Source organism: Barbatula barbatula (genome assembly GCF_947034865.1).
Source record: "Barbatula barbatula genome assembly, chromosome: 5".
Lineage (NCBI taxonomy): Eukaryota > Metazoa > Chordata > Actinopteri > Cypriniformes > Nemacheilidae > Barbatula > Barbatula barbatula.
The window spans coordinates 20,015,561-20,042,077 of NC_136769.1; the positions used below are offsets into that span (position 1 = coordinate 20,015,561).

General features: G+C 38.0%; 1 protein-coding gene across 2 annotated transcripts; it reads right to left on the bottom strand.

The window, feature by feature from the left end:
- Window positions 1-800: 800 nt before the first annotated feature.
- mosmoa (modulator of smoothened a) lies at window positions 801-26,291 on the bottom strand. 2 transcript variants are annotated; one of them, XM_079456408.1, is made up of 4 exons: window positions 25,438-26,248; window positions 12,119-12,331; window positions 2,816-2,871; window positions 1,568-2,727 (listed from the first exon to the last, which is right to left on the bottom strand). In XM_079456408.1, the coding sequence occupies exons 1-4, from the start codon at window positions 25,541-25,543 to the stop codon at window positions 2,590-2,592; spliced, it is 513 nt and encodes a 170-aa protein (XP_079312534.1). In that variant the 5' UTR covers window positions 25,544-26,248; the 3' UTR covers window positions 1,568-2,589. The 2 variants fall into 2 exon arrangements, with proteins under 2 accessions (XP_079312535.1, XP_079312534.1); XM_079456409.1 differs by having other exon boundaries at window positions 801-2,871; window positions 25,438-26,291.
- Window positions 26,292-26,517: the final 226 nt, after the last annotated feature.

Below are 26,517 nucleotides of genomic sequence, written 5' to 3' on the forward strand. Positions count from 1 at the left end.
CACAGTGCAAAAGGTGTCATCATTTATTCACCCTCATGTCATTCATGACTCCCAGCCTACACTATTCCTTTAACCACACACTCATTGACTTAAATGTTCTTAAAGGGATACTTCACTCAAAAAAGCAAATGATGTATTATTTACTCCGCCTCAGATTGTTCCAAACCTGTATAAATGTCTTTGTTTTGCTGAACACGGAGAAAGATATTTGTAAGAATGTCAGTAACCAAGCAGATCTCGCCCCCCATTTTCAGCCAAGGTAGGGAAAATAAATACTACGGGAGTCGATGGGGATGAGATCTGTTTAGTTACTGACATTCTTCCACATGTATTTCTGAAGATGTTAACGGGTTTGTAACAACTCAAGGGTAAGTCAATTATGACATCATTTTAAGGTGAACTGTCCCTTTAATGGCTTCCTTTTTTTATTTGTACATAGCAATGTACAGAGATAGCTGTGATACGACAACTTAATTCAGTGTTCAGGTTTTATGCATGGTATTCCAATTATAACCTTCAACATGAAGTTTATATAATCCGAACAAATATACTGCTGCCAAAACCTGTGGGTCATTGTCTCATGTGAAATTTTAAGCTTCTAGCTCAAACAGGACAGTAGGCAGAGCAAGTAATGCAATTGCTAGTTGCCAGGCAACCGTGTATCGTATTCCTCCTAAAACGCTACAAAATGCAATTAGCCAGACCGTTTGTGCATGCAAATTCTGTTGTTTTCATCAAAGCAACACAACATTATAGCTGGATTGCTCATTAAGTAAATGTCAGGTCAATTCAGGCAGTATGCTTTCTTGTACGCCTTTAATTGTATACAGTGAAATATTGAAACAAAGAGAAGCAGAGAAAAGTTTGTCTTGCCAGTAATATGAATCTCTTAACAGTAACTGTGCACAAGGACTTATAACATCCTTTGATAGACAATACTGTCATTCATAGATTGGTCTCCTTCCCTTTTAATCCATAAATAACAGATTTTCATTATTCGCCAATGCAATTTTTCATTTTGTGATGGGTGTGAAAAAAAATCCAAAGCAGGTGCAGTTTTTAGGATATCTTCCACGGCAGGCCACCGACATTTCACATTCATTTAGGTCCCAGTGCTACAAAAAAAGATACATTTTGCCAAGAGCATCCTGAATGAAACAATTAAAGGATATTTTTTGTGTTTCCATTTTCCTCTCCAAATGTAAGCCTTTACCATATATATTTATGAGAATCCTTAAATTAGTTAATAAATGTAAACGTATCAGGGTTTGCTGTTACTACATGAAGAATTTGAATGTTTCAGAGGAAAGCTCATTCTCCCAAAGAAGAAAAGTAATTTAGTAAAGAATGTACAGGGGACTGAGAAGGAATCGTTATAAAACAAAGTCAAAGCACATTTGAGAGAGAAAAAAACATGAATAGGTTATTTGGAAATAAATGTAACCTACATATACACAAGTCATAAATAAAGGCAGATTGCGATTTTGTTCCACTGTAAAGATGCAGTCTTAAAGCATACACTTCTCATCCATATGGGGGAACGCTTCAGAAACAGAACGACTGATGTAACACACACTTTCTTGATCTCCTTTTATTCAGTGTCAGATAAATAATTTTGCCATTATCACAGCATTTTGATGAAATGTCTGATCGAGCAGAAAATAACTTACAGGGCACACATTTTTGTCATGGTAAACTACAGGGGAAATAGTTTGAAATGTAAAATAATGAGGTAAGGAGTTCTCTTTTTGTACATTGGTAGTGCATCACCTACTTAAATGGCTATACTGCACAGTGCTCCCTAAAACTCTTGCCCTTTGCGTTCATAAAACAAAATCAGATTTATGGCACATTAGCAAAATTAAACCAAACAAGTAAAGGGCTCTGCAAATCTAGCGATCAAGACAAAAAAAGATATAAAGTCAAACCACAAATGTCCGCCTGCAAACCAACTGAACTGACTAAACACAGAAGGCAGGCAGGAGTTTCTTTTGGTATGGATGTCATAACTAGAGACACATCCGTCAATATCTGAGTGTTTAAGATCGAGGCAAAGCTGTGCAGGGTCCTGACCGGCAGTCCTGGTGCGTTTGCCTAATGTAGTGTTCAAGCAACAAAAAAACATGGTTTTAATACTGTTCCCTTTTCCCTCTTTTGTAACAGTGTTTTGCCCTGGCCAGCTCTTGGGCCTCTAACTGAGGATGTTAAACCGTGACCCTTTTTTGATGGACTGTGCCCACAGGGCCCAAGGGCCTATCGTGTCTCCACCTGCGTTCCTCACCACTTGTCATTCTTCTCCACAAAGGCAGGGGGCGACATGTGTGTGTAAAAACTGCAGAACTTGAATGAATGTAACATACTGAAACTATAATCCTTGAACGACAACAACGAAAATAAGGAAACTGTGGTGGAAGCAGCCATCGTGGATCATTCTTTTGTGTTCGGGTGGCCCCTGGTACTCTCACGCTCAAAATGCAACATAAAGACAGGGTTTAAATAAGCACAGGTTGGGCAAAGGAGAGCATGTAGCCGGATGCACCGTTGTGTGCATTCATTGTTTTTATCGTCGTTGTGCAGTTCAGCGAGTAATTACCATATAATACCATCCTCTGTTAATGCTTCTCGAGTGCTGTTTTCCTCCGAAATCACTTTGAACACTCCAGATGTCCCTGCTGGGAATGTTCCCTCAGCCAGGAAGGCAGACTTTTCCCGCAAAAAGGAGCCCCACTATCGTGAAGAAAATGGAGAGCACGAACAGTACATAAGAGGAGCCAACCACGGTGTTGTTGGGTAATTTGTACGGTTGTCCCCCTACTTCATTGATGTAGAATCCTATTGGGAAGATGAGAGCCGCCATACAAAACAGGATCACTGTTGAGAGAAAAAAACAGAGCTTTATCACAAGGGCAAATGAGCAGTGGTCAAAAATGGGACCATCATTATTAACTAGCAAAGCTTCATTTCATATCCACCAGGGGGCAAAGTTTCCAAAATGAACTACAGCCCTCAGGACATGTTCCACAGCTCATCCACTAAGTTTCCTTTCAGTCTGCCAAAACGTTGCCGAGATACTTACAGTGTGACATTCTCACCATCATGTGTATGAAGCCATTTCTCGATTGATTTATTGATTTGAGGAAATTTAAAGGCACAGAAAAGAAAAAGAAACTAGTTAGGTGCATGATACAGGTTTTATGCTACACATTTTCAGCATGTCTCTACCAAATTTTGACAGGGAATATTTGCATGTTTGTATTTATATGTATTTTGACTCGTATAACTTTTATTGATGTTTATATTTTTCTTAAATACATCTATGTATGGTATTTATAAATACAAAATTAAACATGAACAGTACACATATATTATGTAAACACAAACTTTTATTCTGATGCGATTAATGAGATATTCCTGTATCGGATGCGTCGGCATGGCCTTCACAAAAGTGAACTAGATCCGTTCTATATCAATTGGTTCAAAGGTAGGGATGCACGAAAAATTATCTGCCATATCGGTATTGGTAAATTATATAATTTAGGCCGATAAATGAGGAATCATTTTTTCTGGTAGACCACTTCAGCTGCACGCTGCTCACTGTAAAATCCAGTACAGTAATGTCTTTCTGTCATGATCATCCACATACTGCTGTTAGCAAAACATCGGTAATGTAGGTACAGTATGTAGATATTTATCAATGTGTAAATTATAGGAGCAAAAGCATAATGTTTGATTGCTTTTGTCTTGAGACCTGTCAGACTCGTAGCTACCAAGAACACTTTTCTGGGTTGCTCGGGAAGATGCTCTATAAATCGTTTATTAAACAAGCCTACCAGAAAAGTTTAAAAGTTAAAGGATCTTTAACTAGTGTAAAGTAGGCTTGGTGCATGATTTTCTGGTGGAAAAAAGAGAACTAAGGTTTATCTTGTTTTTGCAGTCAATGTTTTCGAATAAAAGCCGTTGTCCACTTTTTGCCTTTTGTTTCAGTCTCAGAAAAATGTATATTAATATTTAGAAACTGTATATCGCCAATATATCTATCGATCATCGGCTTCCAGTGTTAAATAATTATTGGGTATCGGAGAAAATTTACAAATTGGTGTATCCCTATTCAAAAGTTAATTTTATAAATAATTGCACGTACATTTGATTCTTGGTGGCATAAGAGAATTGTTAAAAAGCAACTGCAGAGCACAGCAACAGCGTTGACAACGGCAAACTCTCGGAGCGTATGTTCTGACTCATCAAACCCGTCACATTTTAAAACAGACCTCCCTCTGACCAGAGGAGATAAATACACAGCATGCATTCACGTTAGCCTGGCAGAGAGGCTTTTAGGGAGATACAAACAGAAGCTGCTAATAGATCCCTGAGTGCAGTCTCAACTCAATCTTGGTGCCCATTAGCAAGATAATAGCATCTTTCAGCAGAATCCTGCACTGAAATTAAACAGTGGCCTCGCAAGAAGTTCAGTGATCTGACTGAAGGATCGTGAAAGACTGTGAGGATTAAGCTTTATGCACGGTTATAACTTTAGATGTATGAAAGGAGCGGGTTAAAGAGATGAACAGAGACTAGACTGCTGCCGTGTCATGTCCTCATGCTGTGTAAATAAAGCTCTTTCTGCTGCGTTAAATGCCACCCTCCCACCTCTGGTCATGCTGTTATAATAGGGAATAATGTGTCTCCATGAATAGAGCCCTATGTGCTTTTTTTAACCACAATGATGAAAAAATAAAAATGTCCAATGGGAGTACAGAAATAGTCCTGACACAAGTACATCATGTAGGAGAGCCATAATGTACATTTTCACATTTAATGATTCATCTATATTTTTAGCCTTGTGTGCTGTCAGCAACAGTAATATTTTACAGGTGATTAACTTAAATGCTCTTATCTGTGTTAAGTCATGGCACTGCATTAGCTTTGAATGAAACTTTAAAAGTTATCAGAAGATGCAGAAATGTGAGGGACCCCAAAGCACAAGTTAGGGCTGGTATTGAGACCAACCTTGTGATTCGATCCAACTCCTATTTTTATGGTTTCTATTCAATTACAATATTGATTAGTTATCAACATTTCATCAAAGACTTTGACCTGCGGACATAAAATTCATATTTAAATATAAATGCTGGTTACGAAAACCCTGCAACTGAATAACACATTTACACAAACACTTGTCACAAGAAATCAATATTAGTGCTGCCTTCTGAAACCTCGGATGTCCAAATTCCCTGTTTTTCAGGAAATGGAAAAAGCACTGTACCTGACTAAATACTTTGTTATCGAAGTTGACAAGCACTTTTTAATACTTTTTATTGGGTACGTATTTGTAAAAAAACGCATACATAAAGGGTGACTAATAATAATAATAATGATTTATTAATCAAAATTACAATGGTTTTAGAAGGATAGCAGCAATATGCACATACTATACAATGTACACAAGGTAGGCAAAAAAAAAGAAATAAAACCGTTAAAAATTTTAAACATGTAAAAATAGGCCCCCATAAAGCCTTTTTCTGGACCTTGCATCAAGATCCTCTGTCTATTTTAAGTGAACCGCAAAATGACGACTATCAAGATGATAAGCGAATTACAGACAAGATTCCTTTCAGGGATTTTCGAATCGATATTGTTTAATTAAATAATAAATGGATTAGAATAGAAGAACCTATCTTTTTTTATCCAGCCCTACTGCATGGTATATGTGCATTTAAGTAATGTTATGATGCACTACTGCACTCGGAAGTTATACAGAAGTTGGGGCATTTCTAATACTTGCTAGAAAAGCCAATATGTTTGATAATATGTGGTAAAAAGTGTATCTCACTTGAGATTGTGAAAAGTAACAACTGCAACAGAATTATATGAAAATACTATTATGTAAACATAAATAAGAGTGCTATTGAAACCTGCCACTGAATTGAGAACACAAAATGATATTTGTTTGTTAGAGATTTAATGTCATGCCAGCTCCTGAGGCTATTTTCACAGCAAACAACATATGAATAAACCGTCGCTATAATGCAACAAAACTCACATTCTGCTAAAATGAGGCCAACCAAGGTTATTTCAAGTACATATAAACAAATACAACATCGACAACCTGAGAGTGCTCTATTGTTTCCTTCAGAACATGAAGGCTAATTATCTTTGACTCTTTATTTGTGTGTTGCCAGCAGCGCGTTCTGGTTACGCCACAAGCCCGAGCAGACAGCAGCTAATATTTATGTTCGTCCCCGCTGACACACCATATGCTGAAGCTTGTGTAAGCCAAAGCCACAACTGTGGACATGACACCAGACGTTGAGCCGTGAATGTTAGCTGGTCAACCTGGGTGTGGTGAGGGGTACACAGTGGGCTTGTGTTACTCAAACAAAGCTACTCTTTCAGGTTTTGGTGGCTTGAGGCCAGTGCCAGCTTTAGCCCAGACACCTGTGTTAGACCTTCATGGAGCCCAAAACAAACCCTCCAAAGGTCTTGAAATGAACCCCCTCCTAGTGTTGTAGTCGAGACCACCAAAACCACGACCAAGACAGGCCTAGACCGAGTCGAGACCAAGACCACCACTCCGAAAATTCATTCAAAAGATCCACAAAACACTTAAAAGCAATAATGAAATAATAATAGAAATAACTTAGGTGATTAATTGTGCATAAATTTATGAGTTTTATGTTCCATGTTTTATCACCCACCCACTGTAACATATTACAATTTTCGTGTAGGGAAAAATTCTAACTACTAAATATAAAAACCAGTAAATAGCTAAGATAAATTTCAGTGTTTGACCTTCAACAAAACTAAACATTCAGAGACTTAGTTACATGACTTTATCATCTAATCATAGCAAAATAGCTGCGTGTTGCTCAGAAATGCACAAAAGTTCAGATGTGTTCTAGACAAGAACTTGAACAAAACAAAAACTTGTGTTTAATTGTGTCTAAAACTTCAGTCACTTATTAACTCAAGGTTTATTGAATAGTTATACAAAATAAATATCACATCAGGTGTTATAAAATAAAATAGATCTCATACAAGTACCATTTTTGCAATCACATATCTGATATTGTGGGTCTTTGTGTGCATTCCTTTTGTTGACAGATTTCTTTAAGATAATCCCCCATTCTTCTCTTACCAGCAGTAACAGAAAACAGAAGAATCAAATAAGGAACAAGCGGTGAATGCTTTTAAAGCCAGAAATTTTACATCAATCACACGAATGATGTTAACACATAAATCAGACAATCCAACAGCAATTTAGTGTAATTCCCACAGTTGTGGTCTTGACCGGTCTTGAATAAAATCCCCAAATCACCAAGTCTGAGACTAAGACAAGACCGAGACCAAAGACAGTCGAGACCAAAACAAGACCGAGACCAAAGACAGTGGAGACCAAAGACAAGACCATCAAAAAATGGTCTTGAGTACTACAACACGCAGTGCCTCCTGAAATCGGGCCATGTAAAACTACTGAGAAGATGCCTATTAATGTGGATTGTCAATCTTAATTCTTTTAGTAATCCGAGTAAGCCCTCTACAGCTCTTTTCAGTGTTTTCAACAAACCGCCTCATTTAAAACTTTTTTTCTGTACCTGTGCTATTTTTGCACTTCGGCTGCCTTCTGTCCTCCCAAGCGTTTCATTACGGTCGTCTTTAAACCGAACCCCCGATGGCTGAAGGTTCTAGTTAAGGAGCCGTTGCTCTTTTCAGCGACGTAACTACCACCCCCACACAGCGATAGAAAAAGACAAGTGAGTCACCGAGGATCAAAGACAGCAAGCGGAACCTGGACAACTGGGACAATTTCTTTTCTGTTACCATGGCGACCATTCCACTATGTATGCGACTCTCAGCAAAATGACTTCATTCAACACCATCTCTCTCAGTTTACTGCCAATGCCACATATCAGACAGCAAATAAAGAAAAAATCTCTACATGGCCATCATTACACAATGAGCAAACACAAGATTAAAAAAACATCCGGACGCAAACCGTAGCTAAATATGTTTTTTGGAACAGAAAAAAAGCGTATTGACAAACAATACTTTTCCAAGAAAATCCCATAACGTCAGAGGGATTTGAGGGAGTCTCTGGCTCTCGTCAGTAAAGAACACCTTAACATTAAAAACACCTCAGGGACAGTGGAGAGATGATAGGAAACAAAGAAGAGATAAAGATGGAAGCAAAAGCTCAATAATGAACCCCATAACAGTAGGAATGTGCTATCCTTCGACGAAACCTTACAATTTAAGTTTACAAATCTTTTAACTAAATTGTCTGAGTGCATATGTTAAAGAGGCCATAACTCAGACAATTTCTGTATATCTCATGTTTATCTTGAGTGCTTACAGAATAGTAGAATCGCACCTTTCAAATATCCGTAGTGTCTTTAGTTTGATCACATTTATTAATAAACAGATCCAGCTGTATGATTATTTCCTAAAACATGCGATGCGTGCGGGGCGAGGGCAACAAAACACAGACATTGGACTTAGTTTGACTAACCGCGTGGTCTTCATATCGCTCGTCTGTTGACGCGTGGGCAGGCCATTTCTTTCTATAATTTATAATTATTGCTGTTCTGGAAGAATTTCCCAATAAGGGACTAAGAAAACGGATTTATGAAGGAAAATGTTTTCCGAAACCTATACGAACACTTGGGGCGTGTATCGAGCACAGAATACTACGTCATACGTCCAACTCTTTTTTTTTTTTTTGACGAAGTGACCATGTCAAGCACAAGAAGACAGCATGCTGAAGTCAAAATGCATGAAACACAGTTGCATCCCGCCTTTAAACAGAGTACAATTAAAACATTCTGATAAAAAATTGTTTCCTAGTTAAAAAGTAAATATTCTCTTGTCACACTGTGTACACAACTTTTTCCCTTCTCAATACCGAAACAAGTAGTTTTCTGCATTTAAACAATGTCACATATATATATATAACATTCTATTAAAATATAATTCATTTGTCTTATTCTGTATGATTAATAAAAACTTGCTTAAGCATCATGGCTTCGTTTTTTTTTGTAAACAAAACATGCTTAAGGTTTGACTGTTTCAAATGATTACGGTAATGAGACTTTTTTAGGCCTTTTTTGTAATAAATGTAAAAACAATTGTTAAACTGTCAGTAAAAGTTTTAAATGAATGCCTATGTATATGTAATGCCTTGTTATAAATTAATATAATAGATTTTTTTTAAAGAATATCATGTTTGACATCTTGAGAATCACCCATTTACTTTCTTAATGTTGTGCAAAATTCTTCAAATGCACGTTTTTCCAAAATGAAAGCATTTGAAAACCTGCTTTGCCTCTGGAACGACTTCCCAAAGTTGTCAAAGATCTCTCACCTTCAACCCTCAAGTGCAACACCCACTTTTCATAACCCGATCAATTCCTGTTGGATAAATTCATATCACACCCTGCATGTTCTCATGGAAAGACAACAGATTACAAAAGTTAACGTTGTCTATTGGTGTTCCTCAATATTCACCCTAAAATATAACAAGTGTCAAACACTCCATGCAAGATTTGTTTGTACCCCGAGAAGCTTGAAATTGAAGAGGATTCTATAGGATAGTTAAAAGTGCCTCCAGCGAGTAAACACAACAGATGTTACACACATGCTCATCAGACACGTAACACCTAAGCGGTCCCATTCACCCCAAACCACACAGATCGCCCATGTGCCTGTGTTTAAATGGGACCTGACCACTCATTTAATAGGGTAAAACCAATATTTTGTCAAGCAGACTATGTCGAGTTGATGGGAGGAGAGCGTCCAGCTGCTTTCTGAGGGGTAAGACGGGTGTTATTTTGAGAAATTGATACAGCAAAAAAGGAGATAACACATGGAGCTATGCAGATAAAGACCAGATAAAGCTTGCTGGGAAAAGATGACCAGACACAGCCCCATTATTGACTCTCTCATGCACTGATGCTGTTATATTTAAATAAAGTGATACATTGGGATTCGGAGACAGATTTTTTAATCGGTCCGTCTATACGGTTACAACAGTTTTATAATGAATCATTTGTTTGATTTCTGAAGTACATTTTACAGTTTTTTTTTCTAGGTTTTGGTTTTAACTACTTGTGGAGAATACTAAGCCAATGCTTGCACAGTCTGAACCAACCTGCCCCTAAACAACATGTAAAAACAAAAACTTGCTGGCTCCGTTACACTATTCTTAAATCTCGATTTCGGAGGACCAAGCTTTAGGGTCCCAGTAAAAAACCTTACTATGTGGGCCTGAGGTATGCAAAGAATCAGCAACGCTAACGCTTCATATTCATACAGAACACAATTCTTTCCTCAACTTAAAACAACACATTATAGACCCCTTGCATTGTGGACCCTATACAACTTCAGGAGATGTAGACATTATTTGCTAAGTAAAAAACAAATCAGCTCTCAAAAAGATAAAAGCTTTTAGGTCACAAGCATTCCGGACAGACACCAAGCTGTTTATATCTTTGGTCTCAGAGTGCAAGGCAAAAAAGGGCAGTAAAGGGCAACTAACAGCCGAAGCAAGAAGTGATTCGTCAGCGAATTAGTCTCAGATAGTCACACTTCAGTAAGTATAAAGTCCAACTTGACTTATATACTGGCCAAGATTTGGCCACTTCCAGGTCTGTTTCACTGACAGGTTAAGCAAAGAGTTTATTTTGTCTGAAAGTGTTGTTCGGGGGTTGATCAACATCACTGGTTCAATGCTGGTCCAGAAGAACTTTCTGGAAAACATTTTTACGCTAAACAAACTTTTGAACAAAATACAACCAACACAACATTTATAACGGAAACAAAATGTTAAAACTAATATACTAAGGATTTAATTACGCATGTCAGATTTAAAAATGTCCCGAGATTACCGAGCCCATCGCAAAGATCGGGGGCGATCAAGGCATTTTAACCTAATCGGGATCGGCTGTGTTTTACCAGACCCTTTCCGATTATAAAAATGGGACGGATTACAGCGAGATCGCTCAGCTCTGTGACAGAACACAGGTTAGCGTCTGATTTCTTCCTTCATACAGCGCTCTACCGCCAAAGTTTTACAACAAACTTAATGACACAGATAAGAAGCATATTAGCTGTCCCCTAACATGACGGAGATGCTGTTTTCTCTTTATTTCAAAGTGAAAGTTCAAAGATATATATGCAAATACCATAGACTGAACTTGCTTCTTGTTCTTCCCCTCCCCAAATTCTGTCACGACCGAAAAACAATTATATATAATTTAATATGAATGATTATATAACCTATCAAGATTTTGTTTACAAATTTGTCAAAATCATCGGTAAATCAATAACAATAACAATTTTAACAATGCTTGAAATTTAATTTATGTGATTTGTTGTATTATGAATGCAATCTTTCTTTGTAAAAGGCATAACATTTAAGGATTCATTAGTTTATATATATATATTGAACCAAACACTATCAAAACATCTTAATTGATAATTTACTATATTTTATGTTCGGTTGTGAGACACATTTTCAGCAGTGTTGGTAAAGTTTTAGTAGTGCCCGCAGTATTTAATTTGCACAGCTGAATCAGACTTTCAACATTTTATGCTAATGCAAATAACTAACTATATTGCACATAAGCAGCCAACACATATAGCAGACGCACATCTGACAGTAAAAACCTACAGCTCACATACTATATCACTACTGATACGTATTCAAATACTAATTATATGCACAAGTGTACTGACTTTTGTTTATTATAATCCTAAGTAAACACAAATCGAATCAAGACAGGTGGAGTACTCCTATTTAAGTCGCATTATCGATCAGGTAACCCTGTCACTTTTACCGAAGGGCTCTCGAGAGTGGCTAGTTCCATGTTATATGTGTAAAAGTGAGGACTTCTTTCACTGTTATTTGCATGTAGAGTGAACATTCGGATTTTGATATTAGGAATGCATGGTTGAAGTTTATTTTTAAAGACTTTCCAGCTCACGTTTGTAAAACATTTTGCGTTTGTTCGCTTCATTTCACAGTGGATTGCTTTGTAAACAACTTTAAAAAAATATTTTTTAAACTAACAATTTAGATTTGTTTACTTCTATGCTTTTTAAATGAGAAAACCAAATCACTCACTTCCTGTGAAGGCGATCCACCTGGCGTACTTTGTGGCTTCTCTGCGCCAGTGAGAGGCCACCAGCAGGCCACAGGTGACTGTGAGGGAGATTATACCCATGATGATGAAGAACAGCGTGGTAACCCACTCTGGCGGGAGTCGCGGGGGGATGCATGTACGATCTCGTCCGTGAATGGTCTGACATTGACGCACCAGTCCCACAGTAAGTGCACCTGGAATCATGAACAAACAACGTCAATGACATCAAACAAAGGTTGAGTAGGTAATACTGTCCAGAAAAGTTTTTTGTCATGCTGGTTGGAAGTCTCTTAACATCCTGATAGAAATCAATAAATAAAGTGATACATTGGTAATTTTATAATTATATATCGTCTGTGAAAGGCATAGAACCAGAAACATTTGCCCAATCATTGCCCTCGGTGTGAGGTTCAGTAAATGTATTGTGCCTCCCTGGTCACGCCGACACCAAGCGTCATCAGCCCAGTCACATACGCTGTGCAGACACAGCAGGAGAATGGCGGGTAAACAGCTGGTGCTGGGCGGAAAATTCAGTTACCGTGGAATAAACTGTCAACCGTAAGAGATTTTTCTATTCCGTGCAATGTAAATAAGTAGGCGTGGTAAACTCGGCGCGCTGTAAATTGGCCGTTATGATATATATTAAGAAATCAAATAGTATTTTGACCTTCTTTTGGCCTCTAGTTTCGCGATCGCTCCAGTCAAGTGCTTCTCTCACCCGCCGTGTATATAAAAAAAACTCATTCTCACGTATTTCAGAAGTCAGATTGTTTTGTAAAGCAGTAAGTAAGGCGAGTCACCAGAGACTCGCAGTGCAAAGAAAAGCGCGAGAATAAACAAACCTAAATGACAGAGAGTCGCAACACGCTAAAATGTGCATCTAAAAGAGAGTGAAGCGCTACAGTACAGACCCCATGAACACCAGTTTATACCTCCAGTCATATACTGTACTCTTGATTGTTTGTGCATATACTCATACTTCATTGCGATATATGTTGACTATCTTCCTACTGTATACATTTGATAAAGCCAGAAGATAAATATAAATAAATAATACATCTCATTATCAGAACTTAATTTGATATATTTAGTGCAATTTCATAACTTGCCTACATTTTAACTACAGTGGGCATTTAACTGAACTGTAATAAATAAATACAACCCATAAAACATTGGTAAAAGATATATATATATATAATTTTACTGTGAGATTATTACTGTGAAATAAAATTACTCATTCCGTGAAATATATTTTTGGCCATTGCGCCCAACCCTAGCTGGAACCTAACTTTGCCCTTGTTAAATGTGTGCAAGTTTGCAAGTGGCACTTGCAAAGGACAAACAAAAGTAAAGAGCATCTTAAAAACTGCCACGACCAAAAACGTCTGATCAGCAAAGAGGCGAATACATTCCAGTCCCTGACGGTCGTTTCCCGCTCTTGTTTGCAATCATTTTCTGGAGGTTTTAACAGGAAATGGGTGTGAAAAATGGCCAAAACAGGAGTGTTAACGGGAATGATTATAATCGGTGTTGCTTTTCCACACTGGAAGCAATTACGGGATTCGAGGGTTTCTGTAGCTCAGTGGTAAGAGCATGGCGCTAACAACGGCAAGGTCGTGGGATTGATCCCAGGGGATTGCACATACTTAGAAACAAATGTATAGGACAATGCAATGCAAGTCGCTTTGGATAAAAGCATCTGCCAAATGCATAAATGTAAATGATTTGATTTAGATGGGTTTTGAGTATACTGCTTATGTAGGGGCGGGCGTTTGGAAGTTTGGAAACCCCTCCAGCACTGGTAACACTATCGCATTAAAATGTGCATACTAGCTACTCTCTCTCTTTTTCATTTATGTTTATCACCGTACAGCTCAAAGTATACATGAAACATGATATCAAATGGAATGGATGTTTTAGACACAACAGCAATCCCACATTCCGGCCTGTTCTCATTGCATTTCAACCTGAACGCAAGTTTTGTTTTATACTCTTGCTGGAATGCGTTTTGGCCGTCTTGTAGTGTGTAGGATTATTTAAGTCTTCATCATGCAGAAAAACAAGAGAGGGACTTATCAAACGGAGTTGCATTTTTCACTCGTATGTTTATGTTTACACATGGCAGAAACGTCACAGTTATTTTGAGTGAACTTGCATGACTTTGATGTGTTTCATACACAACAGAACGAAGAGAGCTACAATACTGCAAGTGGTGGCGTAAAGTGGCTGTTGGCGTAGAGCCTGGTGCCGTGGTGTCTGTTAAGGGCAAGTGCAGGTCTAAAGAAGAGGTCAGTAAGAGGTTTTCAAATGCATCTCAGAAGCAAAGTGATGGACTGAGGGTGTATTCACATTACACCCTGAAATAAAAGCAGATCGCAGAGAACCTAAAAACATCCTGGACATGAAAGAACCAAGGAAATCCTGTCCTTCAAACCACATACAAGTGAGAATAATAACAACTCGGACCTTTCCTAACTACATAGCACTTTTGAACTCAAAGTATATATAAAGCATGTCATTAACAACACAAAAAGTGAAGTTGATATTGGATTGTACTGATTATAAAGGGGTTCACTTTTGTATTTTATCTATTTTGGATTGCAGTTCAGATTCCAGTTGGACAGAAAGCCTTAAAAAAGGAGGACTGGCCTTTAATGCACTTAGTGTGGTGTCAATTCCCCAAAACATAGCTGAAAATGATGTAAAATGGTCTAAACAATGGTGAGGCCAAACATATGCAACCCTTTCCTGCTGCAAAGACAGAAAAGCATCTGGAAATGAAGCAACTTGCACTTGTAAAAAAGGTGAAGGAACAAAGCCTATAGCAGACTAGAAGTTCTCTAACAGCAAGCAATTCACAAGAGCTTAATATATGGAACAAATATAAATTAATATCAAAATAAACACTTCTTCACTTCATGCTTCTTTTCACTTGAGTTCACCTTATGTAAAGAGTTATAGCAAATTAAACAAAAGAGGTAGAGAATAAATGGGAAGCCAGTTGAAGAGAAGCTGTTTTTGCTGGCAGCAGAGTGTGTGAATGTGTCCATGAGAGCTACATCTGCAATGTGACAGACCTTTCACATAACAATGAAGTTGAGATCGCAATGTGTCAATTAGCCTGAGCAAACCGTTCATTTACAGGTCCAGTGTGTGGAACTCAGCATCATCTAGTGGTGAGGTTGTAAACTGCAACAAACACTCCTCCCCCTCCCTTTCAAAGCACTACGGTGGCTGACACAGATTAACGTAGTAATGAATCATGCTCTGTAGAGCCGTTTGTCCGTTTAGTTTTTTTTTAAACCCGGTGAATTCAATGTAAAAGGACTTGCGGTGTATGTAGATAGAAATAGATCATTCTGAGGTATTAAAAAACATAACACCTCTGAAGACATAGTTATTAGGGTTGGGCAATGTCTACCGAATTAGCATCGGACGATGGCTACAGCGAAACATTGCGATGGACGATGATATTACAAATTTTCTATGGGTTTAACAACGCGAATTGCAGCCAGCAGCACCAAGCAGCGAACGCCACGTAATGAAAGTGAAACGTTAGTTGGAATCACGATGCTGGCTGACCTGCAAATATGGAATTTCATCTAGTAATTTCACGTGGAAAGACAAGTAGAACGTGACCCGCCACCAGTGCAGGCTGTGACGGTCAACTGCGCGGGTCACAGATGTTTCCCGCTGCCAGGCACAAAACTTGTCGTCATTGACAAGTTCACATACAACGTGAGTGCATAAATACAAGTCACTGTTTGCTGTGATGGATTTCTTGAGTATGCTTGACTAAAATCTACATAATGCGCACCTTCATATCTCAGAGGAATTACGTGCATGGAGTAAGTAACACTGGCTTTGAATATTCAATTTAGCCTGTGACTGACTTAGCACCCTTTGCTATCATATGCTAACGTTATCCTCCTATAGGTACATTTACGTCAATTCAGACAGTTGACAAATATTACTTAAACACAATATCTGTTGGGTCAAATGAATTCAGATTACATTCTCTCTATTTAGCAGGAATCAATAACAAAGATTATCTGTAAACTCTGCCTCTTTAAATAAGCAGAACCAAATCTGCAGTCATTAAGCAACTCATTTGTCAGTATCATTAATAGTCATTTTGGGGAAAATAATAGAAATATTGCATTGCAGGGTGATTTAAGGTGTGCTCCTGAATGTTTTGCTTGCGCTCCTTAAAATTGCAGTCAGGGCCTACGGTGCTCCAAGTAAACAAAGTTAGCCTGGCGCCCTGTAATAGTTATGTACATTATTTTGCATTTCTGTCAGTATTATATACTACATATATTTCTGTCTGATCCTCCAAAAATTACACACTGGTCCTTTAAAAAAACATTATTTAATCTGATGTAACGGTTTTTTCAAGAAGTAAAATAAAATGGTATATTTTGAAAATATTTGTAATGTATTGCAAATCATTTTAGACGTGTTGTCGAAAAGGATGTGGGATTGAAAACTGCAACAAAGCTGATCCACATCTGGCTTTATTATACAAACGATCACAAGACTGTGAATGAAAAACAGAATTAGTTCAAACTCCAGTCTGAGGATGGGAAAGAAGCATGTCGTCTTGGTGGGAAAAAAGCTTTTTAAGAGCTTGATAAAGACTTGTGTCTACATCCGGTAAACATTTCCCTCAGCACCCACAATCCCCCGCTGGTTCACAACTTTAACGTCTAATTCCATCACTACAACCAGCTGGCACGCTATAGCACAATAAGAGACAGACAACACAAAATCAAACACACAAATGCAGTGTAGACACACAAATGCAACACTCTCACTCTTAACTAAACTTGTATGAACGCAAGGGGAATGTCATTTGGAACCACGCATCTGGATAAATAAAGCTGAAAAAGCGCTGGAGCTTTGCCCAATTCCCAAGCAGCTCATACTGGAGCAAACACACAAGACCTGCTGATGATAGAAATGCAGCATTCAGCAGTATATGATATCAAGGACCAGGTGTCCTCATCCATACAGTACAGATTGCATGGCAATAGATTGAACAAATCCTAATAAAATTAATGAAATTAAAATGACATTTATTTCCAAAACGTTCAATCTTTTCTTTGACATTTGTTATTTTGTACACATAATTTGATATCATTACACTCCTAGTTAAGAACATACTTTATTAGGAAGGGTTTACTCTCATGCGGGCATTTCTTTAGGACAAAACCGAAAATGCAGTAACCAACTGGAGACTCAGTTACTCTATAGCGGAATGACAGCAACTATAAAGCGCCGTCCAGTTCGCAGTCTATCTGTGAAACAACAGGAAATCAAGCAAACGTGTTTTGCTTCCTGAGCCTAGTTGTCTCATTAGTGCAGGCTGAGAAGTTCTGGAGATATGGAACACTATGGAGATGAGTCAAACAGCCTCTGAACCCCGGTGGGTGGAAAGCGGAGGCAGTATATGATGCTGCAGGCTTGTTCTCTTTAACACACTAAACACACACAGATGCACACGCATCCTGTTCCCCTAGTGAACCCAAACACACATATTTGTTTCTTCAGGTATTAGCAATGTAGACTTATACAATAAAATTCATGAAAGAAAAACGAATGGGTTGAGCGTATGATAAACTATATGCCATCAATTAGAAAACATAAATTACAGAGAGACCAAGATGCATGTATTGTGCTCTTCTGAATTGGTATGTAAATGAATATGAGTACGAATATTAAAATTTTGGCCGATAATGATAACTGTTTAACATTGGAAGCCCATAACCGATACATTATATTAAAATGCTTTATAGGCAAATACACATTTTTCTGAGCCTAGATCAAAATGCAAAAAGTATCCTACTGAATACAAGCTAACATTTAGTTACAACATGGCATGATCCATCACAAACTTGTTTATTTGACAGGGCTGTACAGTGCATGTGCGACGTATATGGTCTGTGCTACGAATACATTTAATAGTGTAGCTGTAGCACACGTGCGATACAGTTGGACAGGGCCATTAGACAGAGCAGCTTGTTTGTGTGCGTTTGTCGATGTGCTTGTTGGCGTGTGAGGTTAACTACACGATGTGGGAAAACATGGAAGGAATCACGAAAGTGGAATTCTACTATTTAAATATGTCTTCCTGCTTGTTCTGCGTGTCTATGAGTGAACGAGTCGCCCACCTCAACATGTTACAAGCGTGACACTCGTGGATTTGTCTGTATCTTACTATATGAGGACATGAACTTCATCCACAGACTTAAACAATGAAACGCTCGTATATTAAACTTAGATTGAATGAAGCAACTGTCAAACACACTGAAACTCAAGCGTCTGTGCAACAATCCGCCAAAATAAAAGTCTACTTAATTTTAACAAGATGATAAAATAATTTTAAATGTATAAACTGTAGTAAACACTATAGTATACTTTAATATTTACTAAAGTAGGCTTCAAATATACTACAGTACACAATAATTTTACTGCAGTTTAATGTAGTAAATACTGTAGTATTACAGTAATTTTATGGTCAAATGTATTTACTACTGAATTGTAAAGCATTGAAGATACAGAACTCAGGAAAAAACGAATTTGGAAAAAACTGAAAATTATATATCCCTAATGTATCCATTTGTATAACGCTAATGTCCTCATTCAGTTACCCGTCAATATATGTGATGAACTGCATTTGTGTTTTTGTTTAAGATGATAAAAACGTTTATCAAAAAGTTTTTCTGCTGCTATAAATCTTTAAAACGCTGTAGCACCGGTGCTATGTGCGAATACATTTTTTACTTACAGCCCTGTTTGATAAGAAACACAAAACGTAAAGCAGAACCTAATTCAACCACAGAATGCAAACCACTGTGAACACATTAGAACTTACCAACAACAATAAAGTCTTTCACATCTACGAGTCAGTGGCACAAACAGACGGGCTTCATCGGTTTTCAAGAGTACACTTAGTAAGCCAGTATTCCTTTCACGTATGATTTTAAGAGCTGCTAAGAGCATGTTAGTCCTTTTCTTAAAAACCTCTTCCTCAAGTTATCCTCAACATCCGGCGAATTTTCAATGACAAAATAACCAGACCTACAGAATATGTGCAGAAAATGCTACACACAACTGGAATGACCGCCATTCACAGAGACCCCCCATTTCTTGCTTAAATGGAGTATGCTCTCAGATATCAATGATGACATCAATGATGACAATTTTGTCAGGAGACAACTTTATATTTTCACTCAAGTCAAATGGATTATTTGAGAGGGCCTGAAATTAATCTTTATTTTAAGGACACAGTAATGGCTTGTGCCAGAGTAGAAATGTTTCCAGGACTAGCAAGTGATTCACAAGCGGTGGGGTGTAAGCGGCATTTCTTATTTTGCTGCAAACAGAAACTGTAGTGTTAAAAATGCCTTCAACACTTCTAAAACAATCTCCATACAATCAGCTCCCTGCCTGCAGGGTAAAATGAGTATTGTATGCTTTCACAAGACGACAGCGAGCTGAATGAATCATTCCTCTCACTGTTTCTTTGGGAATAAAAGGCTCTGAGGGGTTCTTCACTTTCTAAATTTCAGAACCACCGACTTGTGTTTTGTCCCGTGGGCTCTGTATTTACTTTAGAAAAGTCCTGCGATTTAGGAAATTTTGGTTTATCTTGTATTATGAACATGTCACAGCACTGTGATACTACTTGGTTTTATGGATTGAATAACTAGGGATGATCATTTCGGTAAATTTTCCTTAGATTCTTATATAAAATTCATCGTGAATCCCCTGCATGACGCAATTTTCATCATCAGGAGTGTCCGTCGTTGTCCATAGTATGACATTCGGTGAATGTGTTGATCTTTCGCATGCGACATCCACAGGACGCAGACTTCGAAATGAGACACAGCTACAATTGTCGAGGGTCTGTGACACGTTGAATATACAGTAATAAAAAGTATGAGTTACTTAATCACTGATGATAATAATGGGCACAATGTTGAATGAAAACAGTGCTTATTTATTTTCTTTAACATGTAAGTATTCAAGTAAAAACCATTCAAAGACATACAAAATACTAATTGAATTAGTGTAAGAACATCCAACTCGGAGTAAACATTCAGTTGTACACCTCTGCTGTAATGTAAATTGTACAGCATACAAGCAAGATGAAATAATAATATATGACATAAGTTGGGGAGGGCAGTTGAGCTGAAATAATTTTGACTTGGCACTTTCCCCACCTACTGAATCGACAGCATTTATTTTGCTATAAACTTGTGATAGCATTGACTGTTGCTTTTCTTATCGTAAGGCACATTTCCGCTAAACGACTCCGCTTAAGTTTCTGCGTATGTTGTGCAGCAGGTACCTTAGCCGATGTCGGCTTTTCTCGGGCAGCAGAGTCTCGGAACTTTTCATACTCTTGGTATTCCTTACTATGGTTGGTCCTCGAGCTGCTTTTAACAGCATCATGTTTCCTACACACTTTGCAGAGTGCCGTATTTTTTGGCAAAATCAGTTTTCCCAAAAACGAATCACTTCGATTCAAGTGAGGTTGAGCCACGTTTAGCAACCAAGTCATCTGAAGTAGATTGCGAAGCTCTGGGTGTCTGCATGTTGTCTCCTTCTGTCAAATGTTTAGCATAACCACATTCGTTAACCGGTGTTGAACATGCGTGCGCCCATGCGCCAACCTGTGACAGAAATGACGATGTGTATGCACACAACAGCAATCACGTGACGCCCTGCTGCAGCCTCTGAATGTGTGGAGTTTTAATGCGTGTTTTGGAGTGTTTTTTCGGAGTAATTAAAATACTCGATAATGAAAATTTGCACATCGTTAACACAACAATCCCGATATTATCGCAGACGATATATATCGCCCACCCCTAGTTAGCGCAGAATAGTATCAACCGTAAGAGATATTTTGGAAAGAGAAATATTTTGGAATGTTAGCAACCAACCGATCTGAAGCACCGTTGACTGCCATAGTTAAATTTTTTGGCTCTGTTGATCACAAAAGAAGATATTTTGAGGAATGTAGGAAAACTGAGTTCTGGGGCTCTTTTCAATAACATTTAAATGTTTCCTACTATGACAATCAATGGTGCTTCAGAACTGTTGGTTGCTAACATTACTCCAAACAAAGAAATGTATACATGTTTGGAACAACTAGTGTGTGAGTAATTCATGACAGAATTTTCATTTCTGGGTGGAGTTACCCTTTAAAAAAATATTATTAATATTATTTCACTTAAACAAATTACATATTAAATTATTTGTCTGATACTATTAAACTGTCAATATGAACATCCCTATGAACGACCTTAGATTTTTTAAGGTCGACGTATGTGATAAAAGTCCTCATAGAAGAGTCTATGATGCATTAATAATTAAAATTAGAGCTAGGAAATGTTTTGATGCGTGTTGGCAGAAAGACACTCGTGTGTGCAGGCTGCAGGAGAATGGCAGGATTCTGGTTGGTTGGTGCGTGGGTGGGCTATTTATTTCACGTGAGGCTTGTTTTTCTGGCAAATTATGCAAGTTCTAATGACGAACACAGCATTTTTAGTTTTGATCCAATAGGATACAGTCTCCTCTGTGCGGCCGCTTTCGTCACCATCATTTGCACGACAATCAAGCCTCAGGTTCACGCGCAGCAAAGGAATAACGGAAGCTAAAGATGTTAATAGCGCTCTCAATATGGATATTTCTCTTAAACAAATGCTTTGATTTGCTTCAGAAGACCTTTGTCAAGACCATGGAGCCGTGTTGAGCTGTTCTTTGATCGATGGATGCCCCCCATTCACCAGCTTGGAAGCAAAATGATACGTGGTATTATTAATCTGATTGCATTATTCTTCCCAGTCACAAGGACGTCTCAAGACTTTTCTTCAATAGAAATGTAAAGTTCACAAAACCAAAACACAAGATTTAAGTTATTACTTTGTCTGTATAGCATAAACATTATAAGGTGCTAGACAACTGTGTGCAAAGTGTAATACTTATGACCTGAGGTTTGTTGAATTAGCGATTATGTAATAGCGAACTAAAAAGGATAACCTTTCTTCAAACCAGAGGAAATGTTTTTGATTTTGTGTACCCATCAACATAGCAATAATAAACACATAATGACTGAAAAACAAATAAAATAAAAAACCTTGATGCAACAGTTTAGTCAAAACATCTACAAGTAGATCAAAGAACCAATTTCTGTGAAAGAACCCAAAACACTATCTCATCACTGAATTATTTTGCCTCATTCTAGTCTTAGTCCACATCAAAGAGAGAGGCAGGGGCATGACAAACACTTGATGATTTTACCATTCACAGGAAGGAAACAATCCAACAATAGCTCAACAAAGGAGACCATTCATGTTTGTGAATTGCATGCGGCAAACAATGAACTTTAAATTCCTTAGTTTTCCAGCTTAAAAAAACATCTGATAAAAACAAACACAAACAAATATCTATGCATTCATCCATGAGGCTTTTTTCCCTACAGTATTTAGCCCAAAGTCGTTCCTTTATTAAGTTTTATTTGTCAAAATGAATCGTTTTTGTATAGCGCTATTTACAAACCAATTTTTATGTAGAGGTCGACCGACATTCATACCGGATTTTGCCGATAACGATAGCCAACTCGGGCACTAACTCCCGATAACAGCTAAATTAACAGATTTTAACTAACCCCGGGAGTTAAAATATTACAGGTAAACATTCAAAAGCTTAAAACAGTGATATAATGAATTATTATTACAATTTTAAATAAGTTAAGAAAAAATGTATCATAAAAATACAGCACGCTATGTCTGTTTGACTATGCTGTGCAGAACGATCATAAAACGGCATAAAACCTCGCACTGTACAGATCAGACTGGCCCGACTTTATAACTGCAGAGCTTGTGGTGTATAAATAGTACACGCAGTTTGTGAAGACCCGCCTGACTTTATAAATGTATAAGGAAAATGCCTGTCCCACGGCCCTGTGTTATATAAATAAGACGTGAAAAAAGACGTGCCTCACTTGATTTTTATTCTGATGTAATATTCAATAAAAGAGTTATATTACAATCAAGCTTCACTTTATAACTGTGAAGCTTGGCTGTACAGAAAACACACGCCTGTATTGATATCTGCCCAAAGCTTGTGCTGTATAAAGAAGATGTGTCTATGCGCAGCTTGTGGCATAAATGCGCTTAAAAAAAAAAACAATCGTGCGATTTGTCATACATTCGGTAATCTAATCAAAATAACATATGTATTTCAATGATGATAAAAAATGACTTTGAATATTTCTCTTATGAAACGGACAAACGTGATGGGTATAAACGTGATCGGTATAAACTAAGGCAAAACGCAGTAACAATCAACACATGTAAAATTTGTTCCGAATGTGTTTTATTGTTTTTTTTCTACGCTACAGAATCTGATGTTATCATTCCCTCGGCCTAGCTGGCAAACATATACTTAATCTGTTCTCCACTTATGCAGCATCTAGTTAACAGATTTCTTACTTATATATAGTTTGTAATAAATAATATGAAAATGTGAACTGTAGTGTACTGTGTCCATTTACTTGGTTTTACATTCACTCTGTTGCGATGTATCATCTGATCCCGTAGGATCATATCACGTCTCAAAACAATCAGTTTATTCCGTTAATTGTATTAGTTTTAACTTCGCCAGTAGAGGGCGCACTACTATTTAATGCAGTGCAGTAGCAGAGCTTCCCCACTGCCTTCCCTAAAAACTATCGGTCGGAATTATAAATGATAAATGATAGTTATTGTTATAGTTATCGATAAATGATAGTTATAGTTATCGATAAATGATAGTTATTGTTATCGTTATCGATAAATGATAGTTATTGTTATCGTTATCGATAAATGATAGTTATAGTTATCGATAAATGATAGTTATTGTTATCGTTATCGATAAATGATAGTTATTGTTATCGTTATCGATAAATGATAGTTATAGTTATCGATAAATGATAGTTATTGTTATCGTTATCGATAAATGATAGTTATTGTTATCGTTATCGATAAATGATAGTTATAGTTATCGTTATTGATAAATGATAGTTATTGTTATCGGCGCCCTATGTTAAACACCACAAATGTTTAACTCTATGAGGTAGACTAACAGCACGCGCTCTCATACTCGCTGAATACGGAGGATTGAGCTTGAACCTCTCTGACCCACTTACTAAGCAGTCATGCATGCTGAACAAAGAGCAGCTGTTTATCAACAGCCCGCCTGCACATGGACATCTGAGGACAGTGATGTTTGGCAGGACGGCTTTAAATGTTTAACAATGGTTTCGGTGTCATAGTTGCCTCGGTTAGTTTCATGACTCTTTTCGGGCTCTCCAAGACACAAAAGTATTAGGAATAACCTCAAGCATGTCTTGGGGTTTATCGTGACGGATGGATAGTATTGGATGGTGTTAGAAGAAACATTGGCACAATTTGCCTGCCATCAGTGCTTGACACATCTGATGAAATAAAGTGTTTCCAAGTTTAAAGTTACTTCTTATTAGGAGTTTAACAATTCTACAGACTAAATTCTCATTGAGTCATTTGTTTGGTTTATTTATGATGGGGTTTGAGAGAAAATACGCTCAAATGAAATTATCATTACCGTATTACACCAACATGTATCAATATTTTATGACATTAGGCAAATAATGAGAATGTGTGCGTTTCACAATGCCTAAATGTCCCACAAAGAACCTTCTATATCCGTAAAACCTTGCTGTTGCCGATTCACAAAAGGTTCTTTGTGGCGGAAAAAGGTTACAAAAAGGTAAGAAAGAGATGGTTCTTTAAAGAACCAAACATGGTTCATCACTGCGAAGAACAATTTAAGCACCTTTATTTTGTAGAAATGTGTTTTGTTGAGATTCTCGTGACTTTTGAGTCAAGGCTTGAACGTCTCAGATCTAGGTGAGACTTCCAAGTATCATTGCTCATGCAAACTATTAAATATTATATAGAAATGTTGTATCAAATACAAACGCCTGTGCACATTTAAATAAAATCAAAGGCATTTTCTTTTAAATATATTAAGCCAAAATCAATGAAACATTTGCATGCAACAAAGTTGTAATTCAAATTCATGCAAGTTACAAAAACGTGTGACCTGCTAATACAACATAAACAACAGACTTCGTTTTCCCCAAGACACTTAAATGCTTTGATCAACTCTCAGATACACTTCGCCCATCTTCACAGAAGCGTACACCTAAAGCTCCAGCAGTTTCGTCCACATCTGTATACACTACAGAGAAATATCGATCATATCTCACCTGCTGACTCGCCAGTGTTGATCCAGTCTGGATTGGCAATACTCGCAATAGCAAATATATCCGCAGCCAGAAAAAGACATCCTGAAATAATGGTGAGTTTATCCATCTCAGGTTATCTGGTCACCGGTGTTTGACCGAAGAAGTGCGCTTTGGATATAAGAAAGCAGTCAGTATGCGGGACGTTCACTGTTCAACCCCGACTGCATGATACGATGTGGATGTGTATGAAGTCCAGGGCCCGTTCAGATCAATATAAAGGCCCTAAAGACCAGGCAATGTCCCTGATCTTCCTCCTAATTACAGCTCCATCCTCATCATCATCCTCCTCATATGGTGACTGCGGCGTTCGTCTGTTACTAGCCGACAGGCTACAGATCCCGACGGTTTGCGTGCCGTCCGGAGGGCCTCGTGCCGCTCGACGTCCTCGTAGCCATCTCAAAACACGTTCTCGTCGGCGGGATTTTAATAGGAAAAGATGAAAAACCGCGATTTAGAGCCGCATTCGGTCGTTTTCGTCGACGGTGTTGTGGTCCATCTTCCGCCTCAGCTGCACGCGCATCTGCACGACTGCCGGGGGCGAGCACGGCACCGCCGCATCATCATCTTCTTCATGCCAAAAACGGTTGAGAACGCAGCCCGGGTGGAGTTAACGAAGGATACGCGAGTGCGTAAAGGAATTAAAGACTGAAGCTTGAGAACCAGCGATGTACACGCAGCCCTCGCGTCTTTCCCAATGACATCAAGCGAAGACCCCCACGCAGCGTCTACCGTCAGACACAACAGGCCTCCGAGATCGCGCTCGACTGTTCTCGCGAGAACACAGAAGGTTACGGGGTAACGTGCCACTGTCAACAACACACGATTGGAACAAACGTCAAAATAATTATTTTAATATTATTTCATGTATTTTAAATGCACGAACACGTACACTGTTGCTTTCCACTACGTGCTAGGAAATCTAAGAAAGCGTGTAATGCGTTTTCCCCCTTTAGATTTAAACTGGAATCATATAGCTGCGGTTACAAAACATTATTTAACCGCCATGACATTAATAATAAAGAATATATGATATTGCAGGAG